This window comes from Phacochoerus africanus, chromosome 4 (genome assembly GCF_016906955.1).
Source record: "Phacochoerus africanus isolate WHEZ1 chromosome 4, ROS_Pafr_v1, whole genome shotgun sequence".
Lineage (NCBI taxonomy): Eukaryota > Metazoa > Chordata > Mammalia > Artiodactyla > Suidae > Phacochoerus > Phacochoerus africanus.
This window is the reverse complement of record NC_062547.1, coordinates 10,607,989-10,632,378: the sequence shown is the minus strand read 5'-3', so window position 1 is coordinate 10,632,378 and position 24,390 is coordinate 10,607,989. Positions and strand designations below refer to the sequence as shown.

At 54.9% G+C, this 24,390-nt stretch overlaps 1 protein-coding gene across 1 annotated transcript; it reads left to right on the top strand.

The window, feature by feature from the left end:
* Nucleotides 1–23,204, top strand: CD5 (CD5 molecule). Its single transcript, XM_047775607.1, has 11 exons — nt 1–169; nt 12,241–12,288; nt 13,720–14,031; nt 14,486–14,548; nt 15,044–15,379; nt 17,947–18,240; nt 19,177–19,302; nt 19,884–19,937; nt 21,028–21,147; nt 21,674–21,765; nt 22,793–23,204. Exons 1-10 carry the CDS (start codon nt 118–120, stop codon nt 21,760–21,762), a joined length of 1,494 nt encoding a protein of 497 aa, XP_047631563.1. The 5' UTR covers nt 1–117; the 3' UTR covers nt 21,763–21,765; nt 22,793–23,204.
* Nucleotides 23,205–24,390: the final 1,186 nt, after the last annotated feature.

The window sequence follows — 24,390 nt, the reverse complement described above, 5'->3', positions numbered from 1 at the left end:
GAGCCTGCCCGCCCCGCCCCCTCCTCCCAGAGAGGGAGACGCGGGGCCAGACGCCCTCACCCACCGTGCAGGTGCCGGCCGAGCTCACCGAGGCTGAGGCAGGAGGAGGCCAAGCCCATGGGGTCTCAGCGTCCACTGCTGGCCGCCCTGCACCTGCTGGGGCTGCTGGGTGAGTACCCCTTCTGGGCCATCCGACAGGGTACCTGGGCTCGGGGTGCAAGGGGGGGGGTGAAGCCAGTTCTTCCCTCTGTCTCCTCGGGGCCCACATGTTGCCCCTCTGGAGTGTCACGGAGGGTTGGGCTCTCCAAGATCCCTGTCCTCTCCCCCAGCTCCAGCTCTCCGCCCTGCTTGTCCCACCCCCAGGGCCTTGCCTCTGCTTCGGTCTTGCACCGTCAGGGAACCTTACTGACCGTCCAGGCAGAATCCATGCCAAGATCAGACTCTCAGCCTAGAAATCAAGCTGTCCAGTCCCTATTCAAAGCCAGCTTTCCTCTGCCGCTGACCCCACCCCACCCTGCCACCCCTGCAGCCACTCTCACCCCATGAATGTCCTGTCTTTACTTGGATGCCTCTGGGGACGGCGGGCAAACTCACCATCACCTGGGCAGTTCTGATGATGCTCTGGGCAGAGCGGGCTGAGGCGGGGGGCACCGCCTCTGGATCACAGTTGAGCAGATGTCAAAGATGTACACCTTAGCTCCTGGTCACTCTGGTTCTTCCCGGGGGGCTCAGCCAGGCCTGCCAGCCAAGTGTGAGCACACGGGGGTCTGCTCTCACTCCAGGCCTGGAGGAGGGGCTTCAGAACCCTTCCCCCGCAAATGGCTTGGGGCCTCTGGAGAAGCTGGCTGGGGATAAGGTTTGGGGTGATGAGTCTGGGGGCTTCTGTTTGCCGGAGGAGAGATGGCAGAAGGGGCGGTCCTCCATCCTCGAGGCCTCAGGACACTAGCTCGGGCTCTGAGCCCTGCTACTGGGCCCTCAGTGACACTGGCCAGTGGGGAGGATTCTGAGCAAAAGCAGGGCGTTGGGGGAGGGGAGCCCACTTTGTGGCCTGAGTGCTGGGGTCTGAGCCTGGCTGTGTATGTGTGACATCAGATAGGTCCCTGAGCCTCTCCAGGCCTCCACCTCCCTACTTAGAAAATGCAGGGGGTGAGCTGGGTGAGACCTGGTCACTTCTCAAGGGTTTGGAAGCCGGGGCAGGGTGAGCGAGGTGCTTGACTCAGGGCGGGAACAGGTGGAAACAGGAGGGAGCTTGTGGCCTCCTGCTGGGAAAGCACTCAGGGGACCTCGCCTGCCCGAGCAGGGGGCCTCAGTCCCTCCAAGAGAAGGGGGTGTGTAGCTGTACGAGTGTGTCAGAGTCGTGTGTGTGTGTGTGTGTGCGCGCACGCATTCATGTGCGTTTTCATTGTCAAAACATGGCCTCCAGAGGTAGGCTTGCCTGCTCCCGTGCATGTGACAATGGCACATGTGCCCACATGTCCTCGTGGCTGTTGTTACGCGGAGCTGCAGGAGGTACAAGGTGCCTTCTATCCCCAGGGGCACTAAGGGATGGTCTCAGAAGGCAGCCAGGGTCCTGAGCCAGGTCCAGGGTCCTGCTGAGGCCTCGTTGGCCCTGAAGATTCCAAAACCCAGCTCCTAAGCGGCCCCACCTACTCCTTACTTGTGACCTCTGAACCCACAGGGCTGGGGAGCTGGCCAGGCTCCCAGCTGGACGTGGGGATGGGGTCCTGTGCTATGGGCCTCCCCCTGAACCCCACCAAGGGCAAGGCTATGGCAGCCCCAGTCCCAACACAGCCCAGTCAGGAAGCCTTGAAGGCAGCACCTTGACCAGAGTGTGGGAACCATCTGGAAGCCCAGGAGTACACGGTTCTCCATCTGTGTGTGCACACGTGGGTGCATGTAACTAGTGGGTAACAAACATGCCCATTGCTCAGTGGGTCACAGCTTAAGAAGTGCTTTTAAAGACGCTTTCTTCTAGAAGCTTCACAACAGCCCAAAGCAGCCCTGTGGCCCCCATTTTACGGTGCAGAAAACAGGTCTGGGGGAGCAGCTAGTGAGCTGTGAGCCCACCCCAGCCTAGCGCTGCGGTTCTCAGAGCAAAGATCCAGCAAAGGTAGGAAAATGGCGGCAGGACACAACTGCCACCAGCAGATGTGTAACCGCCAAGGGCTGGGGACATCTAGGGCCGGGGCAGGGACCACGGGCAAAGAGCACAGGCGCCCTTCAAACCATCCCCCAGTGCTAGAGCTGTGGGGACGCTGCGGCCTCCTGGCTGGCCATCAAGTTTGTGCCCACGGCTTGGGGACATGAAGATGCCACCAGCCTGCTTCCCTCCACAGCTGCCCTTAGCTCCAACCTGCCTGGGGCTCACCTTCTGGGGGCGGGGTGTGGAGGTGACCCTGATAGCAGACCAGCTGCTCAGGCCCAGCAACCCGGACTCCAGAAGCTGGCCCTAAGGGAAAGTCATGGAGTTTCCCCACGGAACAGTTAGAATTCCGCCACTTGCCAGCTGAGTGAGCGTAGACCCATTCTGTAAGCTTCAGTTTCCTCCTTTGGGAAACGGGAATAAAAATAAGACCTGCCTCGTAGCTATTGACAAGGATTCAATGATTCAATGCATGCAGAGTTTTAGTGGGAATATCAGCTTCTTGTATCCTAAGTGCTCAGTAAGCATTAATAATAATTAAAATTTACTTATTATTATATCATTTATCATATACATTTATTAATCATTATATACACTTACTATTATTATTATTATTATCAGAGTCAGCAAGAAATCAGGTGAGGCAAGACCTGGTCAGAAGGAGAGTCTTGGCAGATGCCAGCCCGGCCAGTCGTTCTCTCCCCCAGTCCTCCTGCACAGGTTCATTAGTCATTCATTTATGCACCTACAAATATTTATTGAGCATCTGCTATGTGTCCAGCTCTGTGTAAAGCACCATGGATACAGCAGGAAGACAGGTGTCCCACTTTTACGGAGGGAGTACCTGAAATATTTACAAATTTCTAAATGTTGCAATCAGTGCCATGGCAGAGACAGCAATGCTGAGACTCAGCAACCGAGTTCACCTTCAAAGGGGCCTCCAGCCCAAGGGGCTCTTCTCTGAGGAGGTGACCTCTTGTCCGAGACTCGAATGCTGGAAGGAGCCAGCCAGGCTGAGAAAAGAGGGAGGAGTGGCCCAGGCAGAGGGGACAGCGAAGCTGAAGGCAACAGGCAGGACAGGCAGAGAGTGGCTGGGGTCCATGGCAGAGCAGGGGAGAGGGGCCGCCCGGCCCGCTGTCCTAGGCTGCAGAGCTGAGACCCTTACTGGCTCTGGGTACAAAGGATCAGGCCCCCAGCAGCTCCAAGGTCCCCAGCCCAGCAGGGAGTGGAGGGACCTAGAGGCTTAGGGGCTGGCACTGGCCACTCCGGTCACTCTGTTCAGTGCTGACAGTTCAGAGGGGTTTTCTCTACAGTGACCAGGGGACCAGGGAAGGACTTCAGCTCCACCCAACCAATTAATTTTAATTACACCCATTCTGTATGCATGAATGTGGGTACCTGGTAAGCATGTGGGTGTGTGCTGTACGTGTGCATGACCTTTGTGTGCGTGTGTGCACACACGCGTGAAGACCTGTGAGGCTTTGGAGCAATGCAGATCTGGGTTCGATTTCTGCTTGGCCACTCAACAATGACAAGAACTCCCCTCCAAGACTCAGCCTTCTAATCCATAAATGGGGATAACCCCCGAAGGATAATTGTAATCATGAAATTTGCTTCATTCATTCATTTGGACAACAAGTATTTATTGAGCACCTAGTGTGAGCTAAGTACGGTTCCAGGTGCTGGGGACACAGCAGCAAACGATCAAAATTCCTGCCGTGGAATTTCTGTTGTCGGCTCAGTGGGTTACAAACCCAACTATATCCATGAGGACACAGGTTCGATCCCTGGCCCCGATCAGTGGGTTAAGGATTCGGCGTTACCACAAGCTGCGGGGTAGGTCGAAGATGTGGCTCGGATCTGGCATTGCTGTGGCCATGGCTATGGCCAGCAGCTATAGCTCCCATTCAGCCCCTAGCCTGGGAACTTCCATATGCTGCAGGTGCGGTCCTGAAAAGAAAAAAAAAAAAAAATTCCCACCCAGGAGAATCTGACATCAATCATGGTCGGATGTGATGGGGAGAAGGGAGACGAGCTAAGTCAATAATGACTGTATGGGTGTTAGAAGGTCGTGAGTGGTGTGGCATTAGTTACTGGAAGCTCTGGGGGCCGTGCTGGACCAAGGGAGGGGGCAGTGGGTCTCATAAGAAGATAATATTTGAGCAACTATGTGTAGGAAATGAGTGAGGGCACCACGCCCTGTGGTCCTGGGGAGGTCCGATCCCTGCAGGAGGGGCTGGCACACGCAAGCTGGTGGTGAGCAGCCTGGAGATCTCCGAGAGGTCGGAGCGTTCTCTCCAATGAACTCCAGCCACCCAGGGGCCAAGCAGAGGAGAAAGGAGGGCGCCCAGGAGAGAAGCGGGAACTCACCTCTCCAGGCCCACAGGCCCTTATCCTGAGCCTCGGGCCAGGTGCATTTGAGAACCCAGAATTTTTCAGGCTGCAGAAGGTAATATTGGGCATGTGCTCTGTAACACACCAAGGAGGTCCAGGCAACGCCCCGGAATCAAACACGTGCCCATTTCTGCAGTGAAACTGAACACACAGTAAAGACACAAATACTTTCCCGCCAAGTGCATCAGAAAAGACTTCTTTTTTTTTTTTTTTTTTCCTTTTTAGCCCATACCTGAGGCATATGGAAGTTCCCAGGTGAGGGGTCGAATCAGAGCTGCAGCTACCAGCCTACACAGAGCCACAGCAATGCCAGATCCGAGCCACGTCCTAGATCTACACTGAAGCTCACGGCAACGCCGGATTCTTAAACCACTGAGGAAGGCCAGGGATCCAGCCCGCATCCTCATGGATACTAGCCGGGTTCTTAACCCGCTGAGCCATGATGGGAATTCCTGCATCAGAACAGACTTGGTTTTGGACTTTGACTTACAAATGGGGACAGTTGCCCTGAATCTCTTCCTCTATAACAGCCATCAGCACTGCTGCCCTTGTCCTCAGTATGTCCCCTTAGGGGGCCTGACCCTCACTGTTCCCACAGGGACCCTGATGCTCCCTTCTCTCTTGGGTACACAGTTGGGAGAGACAAGGTGGGAACAGGATAGGAAATTGATGGGGATTGGCAGAGGCAACCAGCGTCCCGTTGGCCACCACAGACTCCCCTCCAGAGTGAGTCCCTCTCTCCCTGGGGTCAGTTTCCCACATCTGTACAATGGGCGAGTAGGCTCTAAGAGTCTCCCAGTGGTAGAGTCTCATGGGGTCCTGTCAATTGAGGATGATGTGGGTTTCTGCCCTATCCCTACCATCAGCAAGCTGTGTGACCTTGGGCCAGTGGCTTGGCCTCTCTGAACCTCGGTTTCTTCATCCGTAAAGGGCAGTGAGCATGGTCCCTTCTTTGCAAGTCTGTGAACAGAAAGGATGAGCCCCTGTGTGTGAAAGGGCTTTGGGATATGTGAACCTCTGAATGAAAAGAAAGGCTTGTCCCTGTGACGGTGGAATTGCACACAGCAGCGTGAAACTCATGCAAATTCAATCAGACACACCAGGCCACCAGGGAGAGTGTGGAATCGCAATTGAGATAGCGAAAGCCATTCTGCCCACTATCTGCTCGCTGCCGCTCCCTCGCTGGCACAGCCCTGGGTGGGCGAGATTAGAGACCCGAATTCATCTTCTTTCTGCTGGCTCCAGCCCCCAGGCTTCTCCTGGCATCAGCCCAGTGTGCTCCTCTGTGTGTTTTGCACATAAAAAGCTCCTGATCACAAACCACCCGCTTCATCGGGTGTTCAACGCAAGAAACAGAATGCTGGCCCTTTGCGGTCTTCTTCTCCCTGAGGCCCTGATACAGGTTAACGCAGCTCCACTGAGGAGGATCATTTCAGAAACGCAGGGCCCCTGACCTTCATCAGAGGATGAAGGGGGGACAGCCCAGAATGCCCCCCAAAGGCCATCGATATACCGTGTTTGCTGTACATTGATGAGAATTTCATGGACTATTAAGGGGAATCACTGTTAATGGGGAAAAAAATGGAGCATCTGATTTCCAAACCACATTAAATCAGTCTGTCGGTTTCTTTATCTAGAAAACAGAATGTTGGCAGCCCCTGATTCGTCTCCAGTGAAAACCTTTGCCGGGGGGTCTGCACTGGCTAAGAGCTCCATAAAGATTCGCTGTCACTGTTATTAGCATCAGTAACGTCCTAGCTCCTCCCTGGACCCTGGTGCTCCCTGGACACTCAGCAGGCCATGCTCTTGCCCCCCATTTCCCAGCGTGGAGGGGGCTGTGAGCCCAGATGCCCACCGGCCCAGGCAGGCCCCGGGTCAGAGGCGGGCCTCAAGGGTACAGCCTCTGAAGCCGGCAGCCTGGGCTAAGTTCTGGTTCCGCTGTAACTTGGGACCTAAAACAGAGGTCCGCCGATGTTCATCTTCAATTCCAAAACCACCCCAAAATGTAAATTTCTGGAAAATGCATACAGTGCAAATCCTGATGGGAATGAATAGGAGACTATTTATAATCTCGACGCATCCCACTTGGTGTGAAATTTTACATGGTTTGCGGCAGAAACCATCATGTGTGTGAAGCGGATTCTCTCCAGATGCGAGGGGACCGCAAGGTGTCCCAAGGGCGTTGGCAAACCAGGATGGAGCGGGTTGCAACCTGGGGCTCGTGGCGATGCAGCCTCAAGTGGCCCAAATGTCCTATTTTTCAAAAATATCTGGATCTTAGAATTTAAAAAAAGAAAAGAAAAAGAAATCTTTTTAAAAAATGGGCTCAAGAAAAAAAAAAAATTACACACCGTGTAGAGTCAATAAAACTCACCGGTGGCCTGATGGGACCCACAGGGTGGCTGGACAGAGCCCGGAAGTAAGAACCATCTGGAATGTGGGGACACAAGAGGAGAGTGGAGGGAGGGGGTGAGCCTGTGATCGTCTCAGAGCCGCTTTCAGGAATTCATTTAACTCCCCTCCCCCTGGGACCTCCTCTGGGCGGGCAGGGGCTCTGCAGAGCCAGAGATGAGGAGAAGGATGGGGAGAGGGAAGAAGCCTTTTGAGTGTCTCTCTGGCTTTTTTGGCCCTGAGCTTCCCCTGGCCTGGCCAGGCTCAGCCCTAAATGCTGGGGACTCCAAGGAGAAGCCGGCAGGGGAGGGAAGGGGCCTGGGCCCTGCTGCTCGGGCTGTGGATGCGGATGACAGGTTGGGAATGGTGAGATGCTTCCGTGCCTCCTGCCCCTCCTGGTCTCCAGGATCCTCCGGCTTTTCTTCGCCAGTTCTGGGGCCTCAGAGCTTTGGACCTCGGGCCACACGCAGGGACTGAGCTAAGTTGTAGCTACAGAGGGGGCGCAGGGGGACCCCCAGCACTGTCTGGAGGGTCTGACGCCTGTGAGAAGCAGCAAAAAAGGAGGACGGTGAGATGTGGCCAATCAACACGTGAATGGATGCCTGACAGACAGGAAGCAGCAGCACCCAGGAAGCCTCCCCGTCAGCCACATACCTGCCCACGCCTGCCTGCCTGCCTGCCTGCCTGCCGCGGAGATCACCAGGAACTAAAGGTTGTGGCCTGTGGAAGTCTGAACCGAAAGGAGGGTGAGGGATGGTGGAATCTACCTTCCTCACTTTATAGACCAAGCCCAGAGAGGTTGAGTGACTTGCCAAGATCACACAGCAAGTTTATGGAAAGTCTTGTTTCACTGACTGGAGGGAATCCTAGGTTCACTCCTTTCCATCAGCTTTGCACACCAGGAACTGGCAGGAATTGGTGGAACACGGGGCGGGCCGTCACAGCCTTCCCCCTGAAGAGGAGGGGGCTGCTCAGCCCAGCAGACAAAATCAGAGACTCTGGGAGTTCCTGCCGTGGCTCAGTGGGGTAAGAACCTGACTAGTATTCCATGAGCATGTGGGTTTGATCCCTGGCCTCACTCAGTGGGTTAAGGATACAGCGTTGCTGCAAGCTATGGTATAGGTCACAGATGCGGCTCGGATCTGGCATTGCTATGGCTGTAGTGTAGGCCAGTGGCTGTGGCTCTGATTCGACCCCTAGCCTGGGGACTTCCATAGGCCACAAGTGCGGCCCTAAAAGGGAAAAAAAAAAAAAAGCAGATACTCTGTGCCAGACGGCCTGGCTTAGAGTCTTGGTCCCAGCACTCACCAGCTACTTAGCAAGTTATATAATCTCTCCAGCTCCTCATCTACAAAATGGGGGTCAAAATAATAGTGCCAACTTCATAGGGCTGCTGTGAGGTTCAAGAGAATTCAAGCACACAGTTGCCCAGGAAAGAGTGCAAGCTGTGAAAGTGTTGAGGATGCCGATGGCGATGGTTGTGGCGGGGATGATGGTGCTGGTGATGGTGGTGGAGATGGTGGTGGTGGAGATGGTGGTGGTGGAGATGGTGGTGGTGATGGCGATGGTGATGATGGTGATGATGGTGATGGTGGGGATGATGGTGGTGGTGGGGATGATGGTGATGGCGGTGGTGGTGGTTGTGGAGATGGTGGTGGTGGAGATGGTGGTGGTGGAGATGGTGGTGATGATGGCGATGGTGATGATGGTGATGATGGTGATGATGGGGATGGTGGGGATGATGGTGGTGGTGATGGTGGTGGTGGGGATGGTGATGGCGGTGAAGGTGGTTGTGGAGATGGTGGTGGTGATGATGGTGCTGGTGCTGGTGATGGCGGTGATGATGGCACTGGTGATGATGGTGATGGTGACAGTGATGCAGTGACAAGACAAGAAATGCTGCTCACCCAAGGCCAGCCAGGCTCCCGGAGGGAGGTGACGCCCTGAAATGAAAAGATGCCTTTTCTCCCCAGGGCTTTTTCTCTCCTAGAATTTTTCTTGGTTCTCAGGTTGTGCAGTCTTTCCTCAGAATGTTCTCTGAGCAAGGCTGGGTTTTTCTGTGTGAGATTTGCAAGGACGGTCAAGTTCAGACCCTGCTCCCAGAGGCTTCGGAGTCTGGGGGCTCCAGGACCCCAGGGTCTGGATCTAGGTCATGTTCATTCCCCAAACTCAGCACCCTGGAGGCCCAACTGGGTGGCAGAGAGTAGAGAGTGTGGGTGTGGAAGGCGGAAGGGCCCTGTCAGTTGCTGGCACTGTCACCCCGGGCAGGGCGCTCACCTCTTCCAACAGCAATATTGTGAAAATATTCACCTCACAGTATGGGGCCGCGTGGAAAATGAACAATAACTGCAAGGAACTACCCCCCCACCCCACCCAGCAGAGCTGAGTATACAGTAGGTGTTCAGGTAGCTGCTGTTTTTGTTTGTTTCTTGGGGCTACAACTGTGGCTTATGGAAGTTCCCAGACAGGGGTCGAATCCAAGCTGCAGCTGCCAGCCTATACCACAGCCACCACAACACCAGATCCAAGACTCATCTGTGACCTACACCACAGCTCATGGCAACGCCAGATCCTTAACCCACTGAGCAAGGCCAAGGATTGAACTTGTGTCCTCATGGATACTAGTCGGGTTTATAACCTGCTGAGCCACAAGGGGAATTTCAGTAGCTGCTATTAATGAATACTGACTCTGTGACTTTGGGAATGTGGAGGTGCCAAATGGAAAGAGAGGTGGTGAGCCCTGATCTGTCTCTCCAAGCGTCCAAATGGGAGTCCCTGCTCCTGGGAAAATCCCTGCAGGCCTGCAGTGCTACCCACCCTGGCCGCAGGCCCAACTGGCCCCACCACCAGTAACACCAGCCCTGAGCCCAAGCGCAGGCCAGGAAGGCACTGGGCTAAGTCTTTGCCTAGGTGGTTTCATTTCATCCTCAAGAGACTGATATCAAGCTGGTCTCTGTCTTGCGCCCATGCTGCAGATGAACACACTGAGGCTCAGAGGGGCTAAGAGACTACTCCCCAGGGCGCACAGGTAGGGTGCTCAGACTCAGAGAAAGGGCATGGGTGCCTGAAAAGCTGTCCTGTGTCATTCAGCATCAAAGGGTGGATCTTTGGGTCCCTTCTTCCCATAAGCGCCACTTCAAGCTGCTCAGCCCTCGGAGCTTAGCCAAAGAAATGACTCCCTAAGGGGGGACAGCCCCATTCACCATGGGGAACTGGGATCAGAGGAGGGTGGGCATGAGAGGTCAGGGGTGAGAAGTGAGGGAAGGGCAAAGGGCCTCCTGCCTTCTCTCTGCATCTCCACCACGTCCTCCTGAGGCTGCCCTACCCTTGGCAATACATCAGATGGCTGACAGCTGGCCAACCCCTCCCAACCCAAGCCAGAGCTCTGGCCTCTGCTCTGGGCCTGACACTCCCTCTGCATTAGAAATACCTTCCGCTGCTGAGGCCCAGGACTCCTGGGCCACCATGGCAGCTCTTGCCAAGATGGCTAATACTCACCACTGGTGGCAACTTCATCACAGGGCATCTTGTTGGCAGGTGGGAAGGCAGGCTGGCGGGGCCTGTCTCCCCTTAACATTCTACCATCAGCTTTAGAACGCTCAGGCACAAATGGGCTTTTTGACACCCAGCCACAATTTCTCAAAATCAACTTAAACACAGGCCTTCACTGTACGAGGCTGTTGCCCCGGCCTGATTGTGTCCCCAGCTCCCAAGTGAGACTCGAGCCCAGGGGGCAAATGGAAGCCCGAACATCTGCTCCACGACAGATAAAGCCGGGCAGCAAACACGGAAGGTGGGCTCTGAGGCCACACAAGGGTGCCGCCCCACCCTGTCCCCACCCAGATCAAACCTCCGCCCCAGCCACACATGAGCTGGCCAAGGGCTGCTGTGCCAAGAGGCCGGCCGTGAGCCACCTTGTCCCCGCTCCACAGTCAGAAAGGGCCAGGGAGAGGTGGAAATTCCCACGTGGTCCACATTCCTATTGAAGGGGCCCCGGTAGGAGCCAGACCAGAGGGAGGCCAGTCATGGGCTCCTCCACCAACCAGCCCTTGTGATCTTGGCCGAGGCCCTCTGCCTCTCTGAGATCCAATTTCCTTCTCTAGAATGGGAGCTGTGGACGAGAAATTGCTGTCATTCCTGTCCGACCTTGGGAATTCTAGAAAGTCACAAATGCCCCCCTGGGTTCCCATTCTGGCTCACTTAGCCTTCTAGGACCGTGACCTTCAAACATTCTTTGACTGAAAACAACACTCGGGACATTTTTACTTTGCCAGCCAATGCACAGAAAAGTGAGCTTTATCCTCACAAAACACAATGCATTCTGACATCCTCTATTCTAGTCCATTTCTTTTTTTTTTTTTTAATTGATAGTTGGGGAGTTCCTGCTGGGGCTCAGCAGGTTAAGGACCCAATGTTGTCTCTGTGAGGATGCGGATTCTATTCCTGGCCTCCTTCAATGGGTTAAAGATCTGGCGTTGCCGCAAGCTGCGGCGTAGGTCACAGAGGCAGCTCAGATCTGACATTACTGTGGCTGTGGCGTAGGCCAGCAGCTGCACCTTCAATTCGACCCATAGCCCAGCACCTTCCGTATGCGATGGGTGGGATCATAAAAAGATTGATGGTTGCAGGATTACATCGTTTTTAAAAACTGATGGTTGCAATGTTGCATATGATTACGAAAGGATAGCATGAGGAAAACTGGGGGGGTGGCGGTGATGGGATTGTTGTACGCCTTGTTCCAGGGATTATGCAGATACCTGTATGTGTCAAAAGTTGTAGAATTGTGCACTAAAAAAAAAATCAGGGAGTTCCCGTCGTGGCTCAGTGTTTAGCGAATCCGACTAGGAACCATGAGGTTTCGGGTTCGATCCCCGGCATCGCTCAGTGGGTTAAGGATTCGGCATTGCCGTGAGTTGTGGTGTAGGCTGCAGACGCGGCTTGGATCCCGCACTGCTGTGGCTCTGGCGTAGGCCGGTGGCTACAGCTCCGATTCGACCCCTAGCCTGGGAACCTCCATATGCCTCGGGAAGTGGCCCTAGAAAAGGCAAAAAGAAAAAGAAAATCAGTTTTATCACATGTTCATTTCAAAAGCAAGTTTTTAAGACAAGAAAGAACATTGATGGTTGCAACCCACTACATTGATTTCATGACCCACCGAGGGGTTATGACCTGAGTATGAAAATCCCGGCCCCTGAACCCCATGATGGTGGCAGGAGGCAGAAAAGGCCATTGATCAGGCTGTGGGCAGAAGGCGGGGAGAAGGGAGCGGGCCGTAGACTTCACTTCCTGACCCTCCTCTCTCCTTCCCGCAGTCATTTCCTGCCTCAGAGGCCTCGGAGGGCTCAACTTGGAGGACTCAGGTAAGGAGGAGCCACGTGGAAGGGGCGTTGGGGAGCAGGGAGGCATCCCACCAGGCTCTAGGGGACCTGTCATCCCTTCGTCGGCGTGAATCCCATCCTACAGAGAGAGAAAAAACCCTTTTGCATGTGTACGTGCACATGCTCGCGCGCACACACACACACACACACACACTCTTAAGAGGGCCACTCGCAGATAGACGCCCTAGAACATACGAGTCCTAGTTCTCATGATAAATATTATTATGACTCACCATGCACAGAAAACACAGCAGCCCATAAACGCCCCTTGCAAAGTCTTGTTTCCTACCCAGTCCTGCCAGTTGCTTCCTGGTCAAGGACATGTGCAGACTCTCTAGGCTGAGATTGGAAAGGGTGTGAAGTGTCTCGCCTTCGAGGTTGGACTTTAATCTTAGAGGCTAGTGTGTCCCACACAGTGTTCCACGGAACTCGCTAGATGAAAGGTAAGCAATACCACATCACCCAGCCAAGCCTGACAGGGGGCACTGGCCTAGTAAAGGCTCTGAGAAGTCCTGCAATGAGGAACTCTGTTAAGCATTTTCCAGTCTAGCCGTTTTCAGACTCACTTCACCACAGACCTCTCTTTTTCACACTTCCTGAGATAACATCATGCTGCATATATTTGGGGATACATGTGGCGAGGAGGTCTCGAGAAGCCACCAGGCAAGCAGAAGAGGTCACCGGGGCCTTGGTGGGCCCTGAGCCGGGACCTGGAACCCTGCCATGGCATCCTAGCCCCAAACACTAGAAAGACCGTACCTGCTATACGATTCCACTTATATATACCATTCGGGGACAGGCAAAACTCCTCTCTAGGGACAGAAAGTGGATCAGTGACAGCCTGAGGCTGGATTCTGGGAAGCAGACTGTGAAAGGACAAGAGGGAATTTCCGGGTGATGGGACTAGTCTCAGTCTAGCGTGTGGTGGTGGCTGCAGGCGTGTATACATTTGTCAAATTCCATTGAACTCGTGCCCTTAGAATGAGGGCATTTCCCTGTATGTAAAGTGTACCTTGATCAAATTGATTTTAAAAGTTAGAGAGAGAGGAGGAAAAAAACCAAAAACAAAAGCAGGTGCTGGGCCTTATCTTGGATCTATGGAAACAAGAGTTTCCAGAGGTGGGCGAATTTTGCTGGGCCGTGGATGCTGAGAATCCCTTGCTCGCTGCTCCAAGTTCCCCTGGCTCAAGCCCCATCCTCTTACGCCTGCTTTCCTAGGTCAGGAGCAGCACCAGCCTGAGCTTCTGCAAAGATCCTCTAGGGCCCCAGAGGACAAAGCTCACAGGAGGAGCCAAGCAGGCAGCCCACGGGCAGAGGGCTCCTCGCTGGGTGTGGGGCCAGGTGGGGAGGGTGCAGGGAGGGGCCCCCGAGAAAGGCTTTTTCTGGCCTGACCCCCATCCTTTTGACCCCTAGGGTTCATGGTGAGACTGAGCGGCTCCAGCTCGCGGTGCCAGGGCCAGCTGGAGGTCAACTACAAGAGCACATGGTACACAGTGCACAGCCAGAGCTGGGGCTGGTCCCTGTTCCACCAGGAGGACCCCAGTCAGGCCTCGAAGCTCTGCCAGGACCTGCAATGCGGGCAGCCCTTGATCTTCGCTCACTTACAGCCATTCAGCAGGAGGTGGATCCTAAACCAGATCATCTGCCATGGACAACAGGTGTCCTTCTCCAACTGCAGCTTCAGCAAGACAAACCAGGGGGACCCTCTGTCTCTGGTCTGCTTAGGTGGGTAACTAGCCAGCCCCACGGGTTCCCTGGACCCAGGCACCAGCCCTGACAAGGCTGCCCAGGGCCTGTGATCCAGGACCTGAGCAGGTACGGGGAAAGGGTTTACAAACACCCCCTCAGAACCATATGCTGATGGGGATTGCTGATGGGGTGCTGGCACCTGTCCAGCAGGAGAGAAAACATCGAGGAGCTGGTTCTGCCAACTGCTAACTTCATTATCTCTCCTCAGCCTCTATCTTCTGAGCTGTAAAATGGGCTGGTACTGCCCCTGTCGCAGGAGGCTTAGAGACAACATGTGGGTCAAGTGGGCTTAATGGGGCCTGGGGGACCTACATCCTGAGCTACAGGTCTTTCTCGACCCCGCCAATTGCCCCGAACCCACCCCCCACCCCCATACACACACACCCTCACTCTTCCCTGCTCCCTCCCCAACCAGAATGTCCCTTTGCAGAGCCACCGAGGACGACACCTCCTCCCACGACTTCCCCGCCCACGACTACTCCAGAGCCCACAGGTAAAAGGATGCTGAGGGCCCTGGGGGTCAGGGGTCAGATTTAGCGAATCAAAATACAGGATGTTCAGTTACATGTAGATTTCAGATAAGCATAGGGGTTCCCGTCGTGGCTCAGTGGGTTACGAACCCAACTAGTAACCATGAGGACATAGGTTTGATCCCTGGCCTCGCTCAGTGGGTTAAGGATCCATTAAGGTGTAGGTTGCAGATGTGGCTCAGGTCCAGCGTTGCTGTGGCCGTGGTGTAGGCCAGCGGCTGTAGCTCCAATTGGACCCTAGCCTGGGAACTTCCATATGCCGCAGGTGTGGCCCAAAAAACAAAACAAAACAAAATAAATAAGTAAATTTCAGATAAGCATGAAAAGTTTTAGTGTAAGTATGTTCTAGCCAACATCTCAGATGTCACTGCCTCCCAGAGCTGTCGGCCAGTCAACCACAGTGGACGGAAGGCCCCACAGCTGGTCATCTGCGCTCAGATACTCTCTCTCCTCCCCAGCACCTCCCAGGCTGAGGCTGGTGGCGGGGCCTGGGGGCCTGCGCTGTGCAGGCCTGGTGGAGTTCTACAGGGGCAGCCTGGGTGGCACCATCGGCCTCGAGTCCCAGGAGAGGCTTGAGGAGCCCCTGGGAAACGTCATCTGTGCAGCCCTGCAGTGTGGCTCCTTCCTGAAGCTTCTAACAGAGACCGAGGCAGCCAGGGCACTGGGGCCAGGAGAGGGCCGACCCTTGCCGGTCCGGTGGAAGATCCAGAACCCATGGTGTGCCACCCTGGAAGAGTGCTTCAGGAAAGTCCAGCCCCAGGCGGGTGGTCAAGTTCTCGGCCTTGTCTGTTCCGGTGAGTGGAACCGGGTGGAGCCCCAGGGTGGCTGGGGGAGGGGGGGCGCCCCCAGAGGGTCACTGCACGTTCCTGAAAAGCCTGCACACAGCACAGGACACTAGTGATTCGGAGAACACTGGGGAAGTGGGCCGGGGGTGCTGAGCGCTGGTGTATGAGAGGGAGGGCAGCCGGCAGGTGGCAAGGCCCCACCCCTGCCCAGTGCATCAGGAATCTCTGCAGAGTCATGCAGAACAAGCCCAGAGACCCCCTTGCTCGGCAGCCACGAGGGGAGGCGGCATCAGGAGGGTGCTTAGGGGGGAAGGCATGGCCTCATGGTGGGTGTGGTGGCGCAAAGCAGAGAAGGCTTTTAGGTGAGAATCGTGGCTTGTGGCAAGGGCCTGAGCAAGATGGAGCATTTAGAGGGGACTAGCTTTGCAGGACGGAAGTTCAGACATCCCGGAGCTGGATGAGGTTGGAGCGATGGTGGCACGTAGGAGGTCCCCGAGGCACAGCGCAGAGGGAGAGGCCAGAGCAGGCCTTAGGGGTTTCCTGCAGAGGCTCCCTGGTCACAGGCCGCCAGCCTGAAGAGGCTGGCGATGCCGGTGTGGTTGAGAGCAAGAGCCTAGAGGCTGGTCGGGGGGACCCCAAAAGCAGGATCAGTGGAGTGAGGGGAAAGGGGCCACAGGTCAAAATAAGAACAACTGCAGCCAGTCTTGGAGGTAGTGGGCTCTTATGACCAAATGTTCTAGTGAAGCCCAGACTGAAGTCACACTGCGGGCGTTCCCGTCCCGGCTCAGTGGTGACAAACCCGACTAAGATCTGTGAGGACACAGGTTCCACCCCTGGCCTCGCTCAGTGGGTTAAGGATCCGGTGTTGCTATGAGGCTGTGGTGTGAGTCGCAGATGCGGCTCGGATCCCACATTGCCGTGGCTGTGGTGTAGGCCAGCAGCTGTAGCTCCAATTTCACCCCTAGCCTGGGGATCTCCATATGCTGTAGGTACGGGCCTAAGAAACAGCAAAGAAAGAAAGAAAGAAAGAAAGAGAGAGAGAGAGAGAGAGAAAGAGAGAAAGAAAGAGAAAGAAAGAGAGAAAGAAAGAGAGAAAGAAAGAGAGAAAGAGAGAAAGAAAGAAAGAAAGAAAGAGAAAAAGAAATCATATTTAGGGTTCTCTGGTGGCTCAGTGAGTTAAAGATCCAGCTTTGTCTTGCTGTGGCATGGGTTTGATCCCTGGTCCAGGAACTGCATGTCATGGGCATGGCAAAAAAAAAAAAGTCATATTCAGTGCTTATATCATGCTGGGGACCATACAGGGTATTCTGTCATTTTCATAGCAAGCTTGGGAGGTGGGTGCTATTATCCCCATTGCACAGCTAAGCTGAGGCTCAGAGAGGTTACATTTCTCAGTATCGTAGAGCACTAGCTGGGATTTCCACTCAAGCAGCTTCCCTCCAGAGCCGGTCATGTCAGCCTCGGCTGCTCCAAGTGTGGTCTTGCACCAGCAGCACCAGCTTCATCTGGCTGGTTTGAAATGCACAGTCTCGGGCCCCACCCTCCACCTACTAACAAGCTCTGCATTGCAGCGCAGTCTCAGGGATTCATGTGCACAGAGCTGGGAAGCCTTACTCTGGATCACCCGGCTCTCCTACAAGCAAGGATGCCCTCAAACCGTTGGATACATGGTGCAAATTAGTAAAATGCTGCCCCCTCCAGGCAGAAGCAGTCCCCAAGGGTCTCTTGGCCTGAGGAGGGGAAAACCTGGCTGGCTCTCAGGCCCACCCACTGCTCTGCTGGGAGCCCTCCTGGAGGCTACAACCTGCAAAACCATACCCAGAGGTCTTGCCTTTGAGGTTTTTTTTTTTTTTTTTTCTCTAAAGAGAAGACTGACTGGGGCTTTGAAGATGGATGTTGCTATAGAAACTGGCCAAAGCTGATGAGATCACAGCTCCCTCTCACCTGAGCACATGGGGGCCTCCAGGCTCAACCCTGACAAGCAGAAATGAATTCAGTCTCTGTTGGGCCAGGCCCTTTTGTGAAAGCTGGTCCCTCCAGGTTCAAGGCCTGGGCAGCAGGATTCCTGGGTTCGATCCCACCTGTGACTCTCTAGGGCTCAGAGGAGAAGGTACTTCCCATCTCTGGGCCTCAGCCTCCCCTTTCTGCAAAGCCCTGCCACCTCCCAAAGAGCAGCCAGAGAATGAAAGGATGTTCAAAGAGAGAAGTGGACCCAGGTAGAGCCTAGTCTTACCCTTCTTACTGCCAGCTGGGTGGGGACCAACTTGCTGGCGGCTGCTGACCGGCACTGCCAGCTTGCCAACCTCTCCGGTGAAAGTACCCAAGCTGTTGCAACTGCCCAGAGGTGCCAGGGACAGAGCTTGACGGTGAAAATGGCAGAGAGGATGCAAGAAGGAGGGAAAAGCAGAAAGGAAGGTGGTCCTGCGTGATACCCAAACCCCCAAGAACTGGGCTCTGCCGGGATCCCCACTTTGCCAGCCTCACTAGGTCCCGGTGGCCAGGCATGCAGCCTGGGGCACCCAGGGAGCCCCTGCCGAGCCGGCCACCTCACCTCCCTTTGCTTCCCCTACCCCTAGATTTCCAGCCCAAGGTGCAGAGCCGCCTTGTGGGGCACAGTGGCACATGTGAAGGCTCCGTGGAGGTGCGCCAGGGCAAGCAGTGGGACACCCTGTGTGACAGCTCCTCAGCCAAGAGCATGGCGAGGTGGGAGGAGGTGTGCCGGGAGCAGCAGTGCGGCAACGTCAGCTCCTACCAGATCCTGGACGACGGGGAGAAGACCTCCCGGGGGCTCTTCTGTCCCTCAGGGAAACTGTCCCAGTGCCACCAGCTTCTGGAGAGAAAATCCCACTGCAAGAGAGTGTTTGTCACATGTGAGTTGGCCACAGCCCACGGTGGGTGGAGGGCACCTCTGGATCTTCCTTCCAGGACTCGGTCAATGAGCACATTTCTGAAGAACAGTCCCCAGGAACTAAACAGAGAGCCTTAGGAAAGGATGGAGAGATGACAAATGAGAGGAGAGGGTGCAAGAATGAGCAGAAGCCATAAATAGGAGCCTGGCCATAACAATTAGGCAGCTAATGAATGATGGCTGTCTTCTGCTCTTCTGGATGGAAGAAAGAAAAGCAAGGGATAGAGGCTATACTAATGGTAACTGACTAACACAGAAAAGAGAGAAATGGGAGTTCCCGTTGTCGCTCAGTGGGTTAAGAACCCGACTAGTATCCATGAGGATGTAGGTTCGATACCTGGCCTTGCTCAGTGGGTTAAAGGATCCAGCATTGCTGTGAGCTGTAAGTCACAGATGCGGCTCAGATCTGGTGTTGCTGTGGCTGTGGCGTAGGCCAGCAGCTGCAGCTCCGATTCAACCCCTAGCCTGGGAACTTCCGTATGCTGCAAGTATGGCACTAAAAAAACAAAAGCAAAAACAAAAATTTTTTAAAGAGAGAAATGGATGGGTGGATGGATGAATGGATGGATGGATGGGTGGACAGATGATGGTTGGATGGCTATTTGTATGTGATTGCAAGGTGATCACTTATAAGTAACTGGAAACTGGTGGAAAGTTAGATAGCTAATAACAGGAGTGGCAAATGACAGCCAGATGATCAACTGTTAGAGAGTAAATGGTGGATAAACGAATGGGTAGCGGAGAATTTCAGAGAGTAGAGAGACAGCCAGGTGGAAAATTGCCTTCTGCACATGCTGGCGAATTACTGGGAAGCCAGCCAGCCAGCGGGTAGCTTCCCTCTTCAGGGACCGTTGTCATGCCTCCTGGGCTGAGACTGACCGAACTCTGCCTCCCGCAGGCCAGAGGTCCAGCCCAGCGGGCCTGGGCGCAGGCACCGTGGTGAGCATCATCCTGGCCCTGGTGCTCCTGGCAGTGCTGCTGGTCGTGTGCGGCCCTCTTGCCTACAAGAAGTTGGTGAAGAAATGTAGGTGCCGGTGCCCTGAACCACCTCCCTTTCACGTGCCTGAGCAGGCAGACTGGACGGGCTGCCCGCGAGCCCCGCAAAGGAGGCGCCTCTGCTTCACCACCCAGCTCCACCCCTCTCCTGCCCACCAGCTTTTCTCTGCTCCAATCAGCAGAAAGTCAGGGAAGCCACCGATTCGCCCACCTCGGGGGCCCAGCTGGGACCCAGTCCAGCCCAAAGCAAGGGTGAGACCATTCCTTAGATCGTAGTGGGTCCAGAAGGTCATGGGCTCCACCTCTGACCTCAGAAGACAGGTGTCTCAGACCTGGCTCCACCACTTAGCAGCTGGGAACGTAGGGGGTATTATCCTGACCCTGCAGAACTCGGCAGAAAATCACTCAAAGACAAGGGCAGTGATAAGAGAGGCTGGAAAGAGAGGCCCCGGAGGTGGGCAGTGGCCACAGGTCCCTAGCACCCTTCCGGGTCTTAATTCTGGTTCTAAACACCCTGTGGTGGCTTCTCCTGGAGAACCAGCCCCTCAGCATGAACCTGCCGCCTTCTCCCTCCCCGCCCCTGACATTCCTTTCCTGTCTGTCACCCAGTCCGCCAGAAGAAGCAGCGTCAGTGGATTGGCCCAACGGGAATGAACCAGAACAGTAAGTAACCCCGGAGGTCAAGGTCCTCCCTTGACCCCAGCCAGTGTCCGCGGGGCTCCAGAAGAAGGCCGGGGAGCTGATCACGGGTCACGGCTGACCACGGATGGCACCTGTGGCTGCTTGAGGCCTCTGATCTCCACTGTACTTATCTAAGCTGGGACTGTGGCCACTGGTGTCCACAGGCGGTTCTCAGAAAGGAGGTGGCCATTACCAAATAGACTCAGAAATCAATGAGTTAAGCAAAGCCGTTCTTTACATCAGGACTTGTCAGAACCTTAATGGGCATTTTTTCATTGTTCATCTCCAAAGCAGACACACACATTAAGAAGGGTTGTCCAAGCTATAGATTTATCACGGGATGTCTTTATCATGGAACAGCTTTAGGTGGCCAGCCTTTAAGACATTTTGAGGCAGCCAGCCCAGCCCTCACCTCTGGTTTCTGTCTTCCCTCCTTCTGACCATGGCCAGAGCCCTCTTCATGGGTAGAACCACAGCCCTCCTCCTGCCTCCGCTCCATATTCTCTTCCTCCCAAACCCACCCTGTGCATGTCAAGGGCCAAATCCTTCAAGAAGTGTCTGTGTTGTCAAGTCTTTCTTACAACATAAAGACTGGAGTTCTCCTGCAGTGCAATGGTTAAGGACCTGGCATTATCACTGCAGTGGCTACAGGTTACATCCCTGCCCTGGGAAGTTCTGCACGTCACAGGCACAGCTAGAAAAACAACCAACCAACAAACAAACAAACACCCCTCAGCTCTGGGAGGGAAGCAACCATATCTGCCCTGTCACTGGTGTTCTGGTTCCCTGCTTGATAAATGTTTGATGACTGACTGACTGACCGACTGACTAAAGGCCTGACCGCCAATCAACGTGCCAGCCAACCCAGAGCTGCTTGAAAAGTCTGAGCCTGGCTGGAATGAACCTCTCCAGGAAGAAAGGGAAAGAGGGACACGCTGAAGAAGCTCTGGGGACCCCTGCCCCCACCCCATTACATAGTGGGAACAGGGAATTTGAGTTCTGGGCCTCTTTGGGAGAGGAGGAGGGGCACAGAACAGCACCTCTGACCACACCATCTCCTGCATCTTCTCAGTGTCTTTCCATCGAAACCACACAGTGACTGTCAGGTCCCACGTTGAGAACCCCACGGCCTCCCACGTGGAGAATGAATACAGTCAGCCTCCCAGGAACTCCCAGATCTCAGCCTATCCAGGTAAGCGCGGGCTGGCCTCCGATGAATGGAGCAGAGGGCCACGTGATTGCCCTGAGAGAAAAGGGAGGCCCCACAGGGAGGAGGAGGATCAAACTGGCCCTTTGACAGCCAGTCCCGGCAGGTATGGAAGGGATGCAGCTTTAACAGGCCACTCAGCTCGAGAGAAGAATGCGTGGGGGTGCCATTAGCCCAGCACCGCTGTGCCGGAAAGGACCTGTTTCTCAATAAATGAGGCCCCATGGATTCCTTCGAGGCAGAACAGAACCATCCATCAGTGGCCCGCAGAGCCCTGTATCGAGCGCTCCCCAACTGGCACTGACAATTAAGCCCCAGGGAGCCGGGTGTCCAGCATCATTAGTGGACGCTAGCTGGTTTGATCACAACGGAGACGGGGCGGTGGAGCCACCAGCTCAGGAAGTCCCTGTGATCTTCCAAGCCCCCGAGGGGCTCTCGGCTCTGAAGGGCTCTCTCTCGGTGTAGCCAGGAGGAATAACCCTGCTGCACACAGCCTGCTTTCTTTCCGCAGCTCTGGAAGGGGCCCTGCATCGCCTCTCCACCCAGCCGGACAACTCCTCCGACAGCGATTATGATCTGCACGGGGCTCAGAGGCTGTAAGAGGTGAGCCTGGCCCCCAGTTCTGCACCTCTGCTCCCCCTGAACTCGCACGGGGGGGAGGGATGGGGTGGGCCTGAGCATCTTGACGCTCGTAAAGGCCAGGAATAAACACCAGCAGTTTAGGTGATGGGAGCTGATGTGGCTGTTTGAGCAGAGGGATCTCGGACCTTAAACTCCAACTCGGAAAACCACATAAACGAGCCCCTAAGAGCAGGGGAAGATTAAGAGGAACAAACTGCTCTGTCTAAAATAAATAAGCTACGAGGACATGTGGTACAGCACAGGGAATATAGCCAATGCTTTATAATAACCATAAATGGTGTATAATCTATAAACATTTTTAAAATTTTTTTTCATTTTTATTACTATTATTTTTAATGGCTACACCTGCAGCATATGGAGGTTCCCAGGCTAGGGGTCAAATCGGAACTGCAGCTGCCGGCCTACACCACAGCCATAGCAACGCGGGATCCTTAATCCACTGAGAGAGGCCAGAGATCGAACCTGAATCCTCACAGATTCTAGTCGGCTGAGCCACAGTGGGAACTCCTAATCTATGAACATTATGAATCGCTATGTTGTACACCTGAAACTAATATAACGCTGTAAATCAACTATGCCTCAGCTTTTTTTTTTTGTCTTTTTTTTTTTGTGTGTGTGTGTGGTTTTTTGGGCTGCTCCTGCGGCATATGGAGGTTCCCAGGCTAGGGGGCCTACGCCAGAGCCACAGCAACTCCAGATCCGAGCCACATCTGCAGTCTACACCACAGCACACGGCAACGTCAGATCCTTAACCCACTGAGCAAAGCCAGGGATCGAACCCATAACCTCATGGTTCCTAGTCGGATTCGTTAACCACTGAGCCACAACGGGAACTCCTGCCACAGCTTTTTAAAAAGCACCGCTAAGAGCATCCTGATGGACTTAGGAAGAAGACACCCCTGTCCCTGTCATTAAGCTAGGCCTTTGGGCCTGTCCCCCACCCCTCTGAACCTCCTCCAGAATGTGACGTTTCCTTCTCACCCCACAGAGCTGGGAACAAACCAGGAACAAACGTCAAGAGCCAGACCCTTTGTCCCCAGAACTGCCTGCAGTCACCACTTGGAAATGATGCTCCTGCCCAGCGGGACCACGGATGTGACCTTCTAACACGTCCCACTGCCAGCTCTGCCATCTCCCCACTGAGCCCAGCCCGGGTGGAGACGCCACCCTGGCTCAGTTGGCTGTTCCAAGTGCAGATGCTGTGAAAGGACAGAGCTCAGAAACGAGCAGCATCCCCAACAGAGACATTCGGGGTCCTGACCCAGGCAGCCCCTCCCCCATCAACAGGATCGGCTCTCTTCTCAGACTCTGGCCCCACGAGAACCCACGAGGAAGCTCACACCTGGGGGTGGGGAGGGCTGATTTCTCTCATGTCTTTTTAATATGCTCTTTGTAAATAATGCTTTTTCTGCTGCCTGAGAACTAGAGGGCCCTGCCTCCTCAGTCCAGGGTCCCTGCCCCCCGCCCCATGGATCCCTTGGCACGGGGTGGGGGGGTGTCAATGAGAAGGGGGACCCAAGGGGGGGACAGGAACCTCTGCAGCCTCATGGTCAGAGGGCTGCACATCTGACACAGGACAGCCTAGCACAGCACATGTGGGCGCCCAGAGCCTCATCACCAGCCCCCACCCCATGTCCCCTTGCTCGACAGAGAGAGAGCGGGGACCGCTGGCCGTCAATCTCACCTCAGGGCCCTGCACAAAGTGCTACCGGGTACATCCCAGCCAGCTTGGGGTTTAGGTCCACACAGCAGATAAAATTCCGAAGCTAGAGCAGTTCCAGCTGATCCATTAACCTTCTTTTTATTTATTTATTTATTTATTTTTGTCTTTTTGTCATTTCTAGGGCCACTCCTGCGGCATATGGAGGTTCCCAGGCTAGGCATCGAATCGCAGCTGTAGCCACCGGCCTCCACCACAGCCACAGCAATGTGGGATCCGAGCCGCCTCTGCGACCTACACCACAGCTCATGGCAACGCCAGATCCTTAACCCACTGAGCGAGGCCAGGGATCGAACCTGCAACCTCATGGTTCCTAGTCGGATTCATTAACCACTGCGCCACGATGGGAACTCTGATCCATGAACCTTCTAACCCAAGAGTCAGAGAACGAGGCTGAACATCCTGTGGGTTGAGTCGTTCCCTTAACTGAGACCATCTCCTCTGCTCCCCTAGGAGCCCAGACACAGACCTAATCCTGCAGGGCCTGGGTTCCCTCAACGACGAGCCAGATGAAGACTTTTGACTGGTACCTAAGAGTGTAGTTAAGGGAGAGGCCTCACCGGGCCTCTCTGCGCCCCGAGTGTGGGACAGTCCCCTGGGAAGACGCCCTGGGCTGGGGCCCGCTCCACACGATTTGATACCATATCCACTGGGAGCTGCCCACATCAAATGTCCAAGCCTCAGGAGCCAACTCTGGAAGAGCAAAGGGAAGTTACGAGAAGGATATGGCCGGGGTGGGGGGTGGTACTCACAGAATAGGGGAGCTGGCGGGGGGGGGCTCGAGCTTGCCAGAAGGGCCTGGCCAGCACTCTGCCCCCGCCAGCACCCTCCAACCAGACCTCCCACATGCACCCCTGCTCAGGACT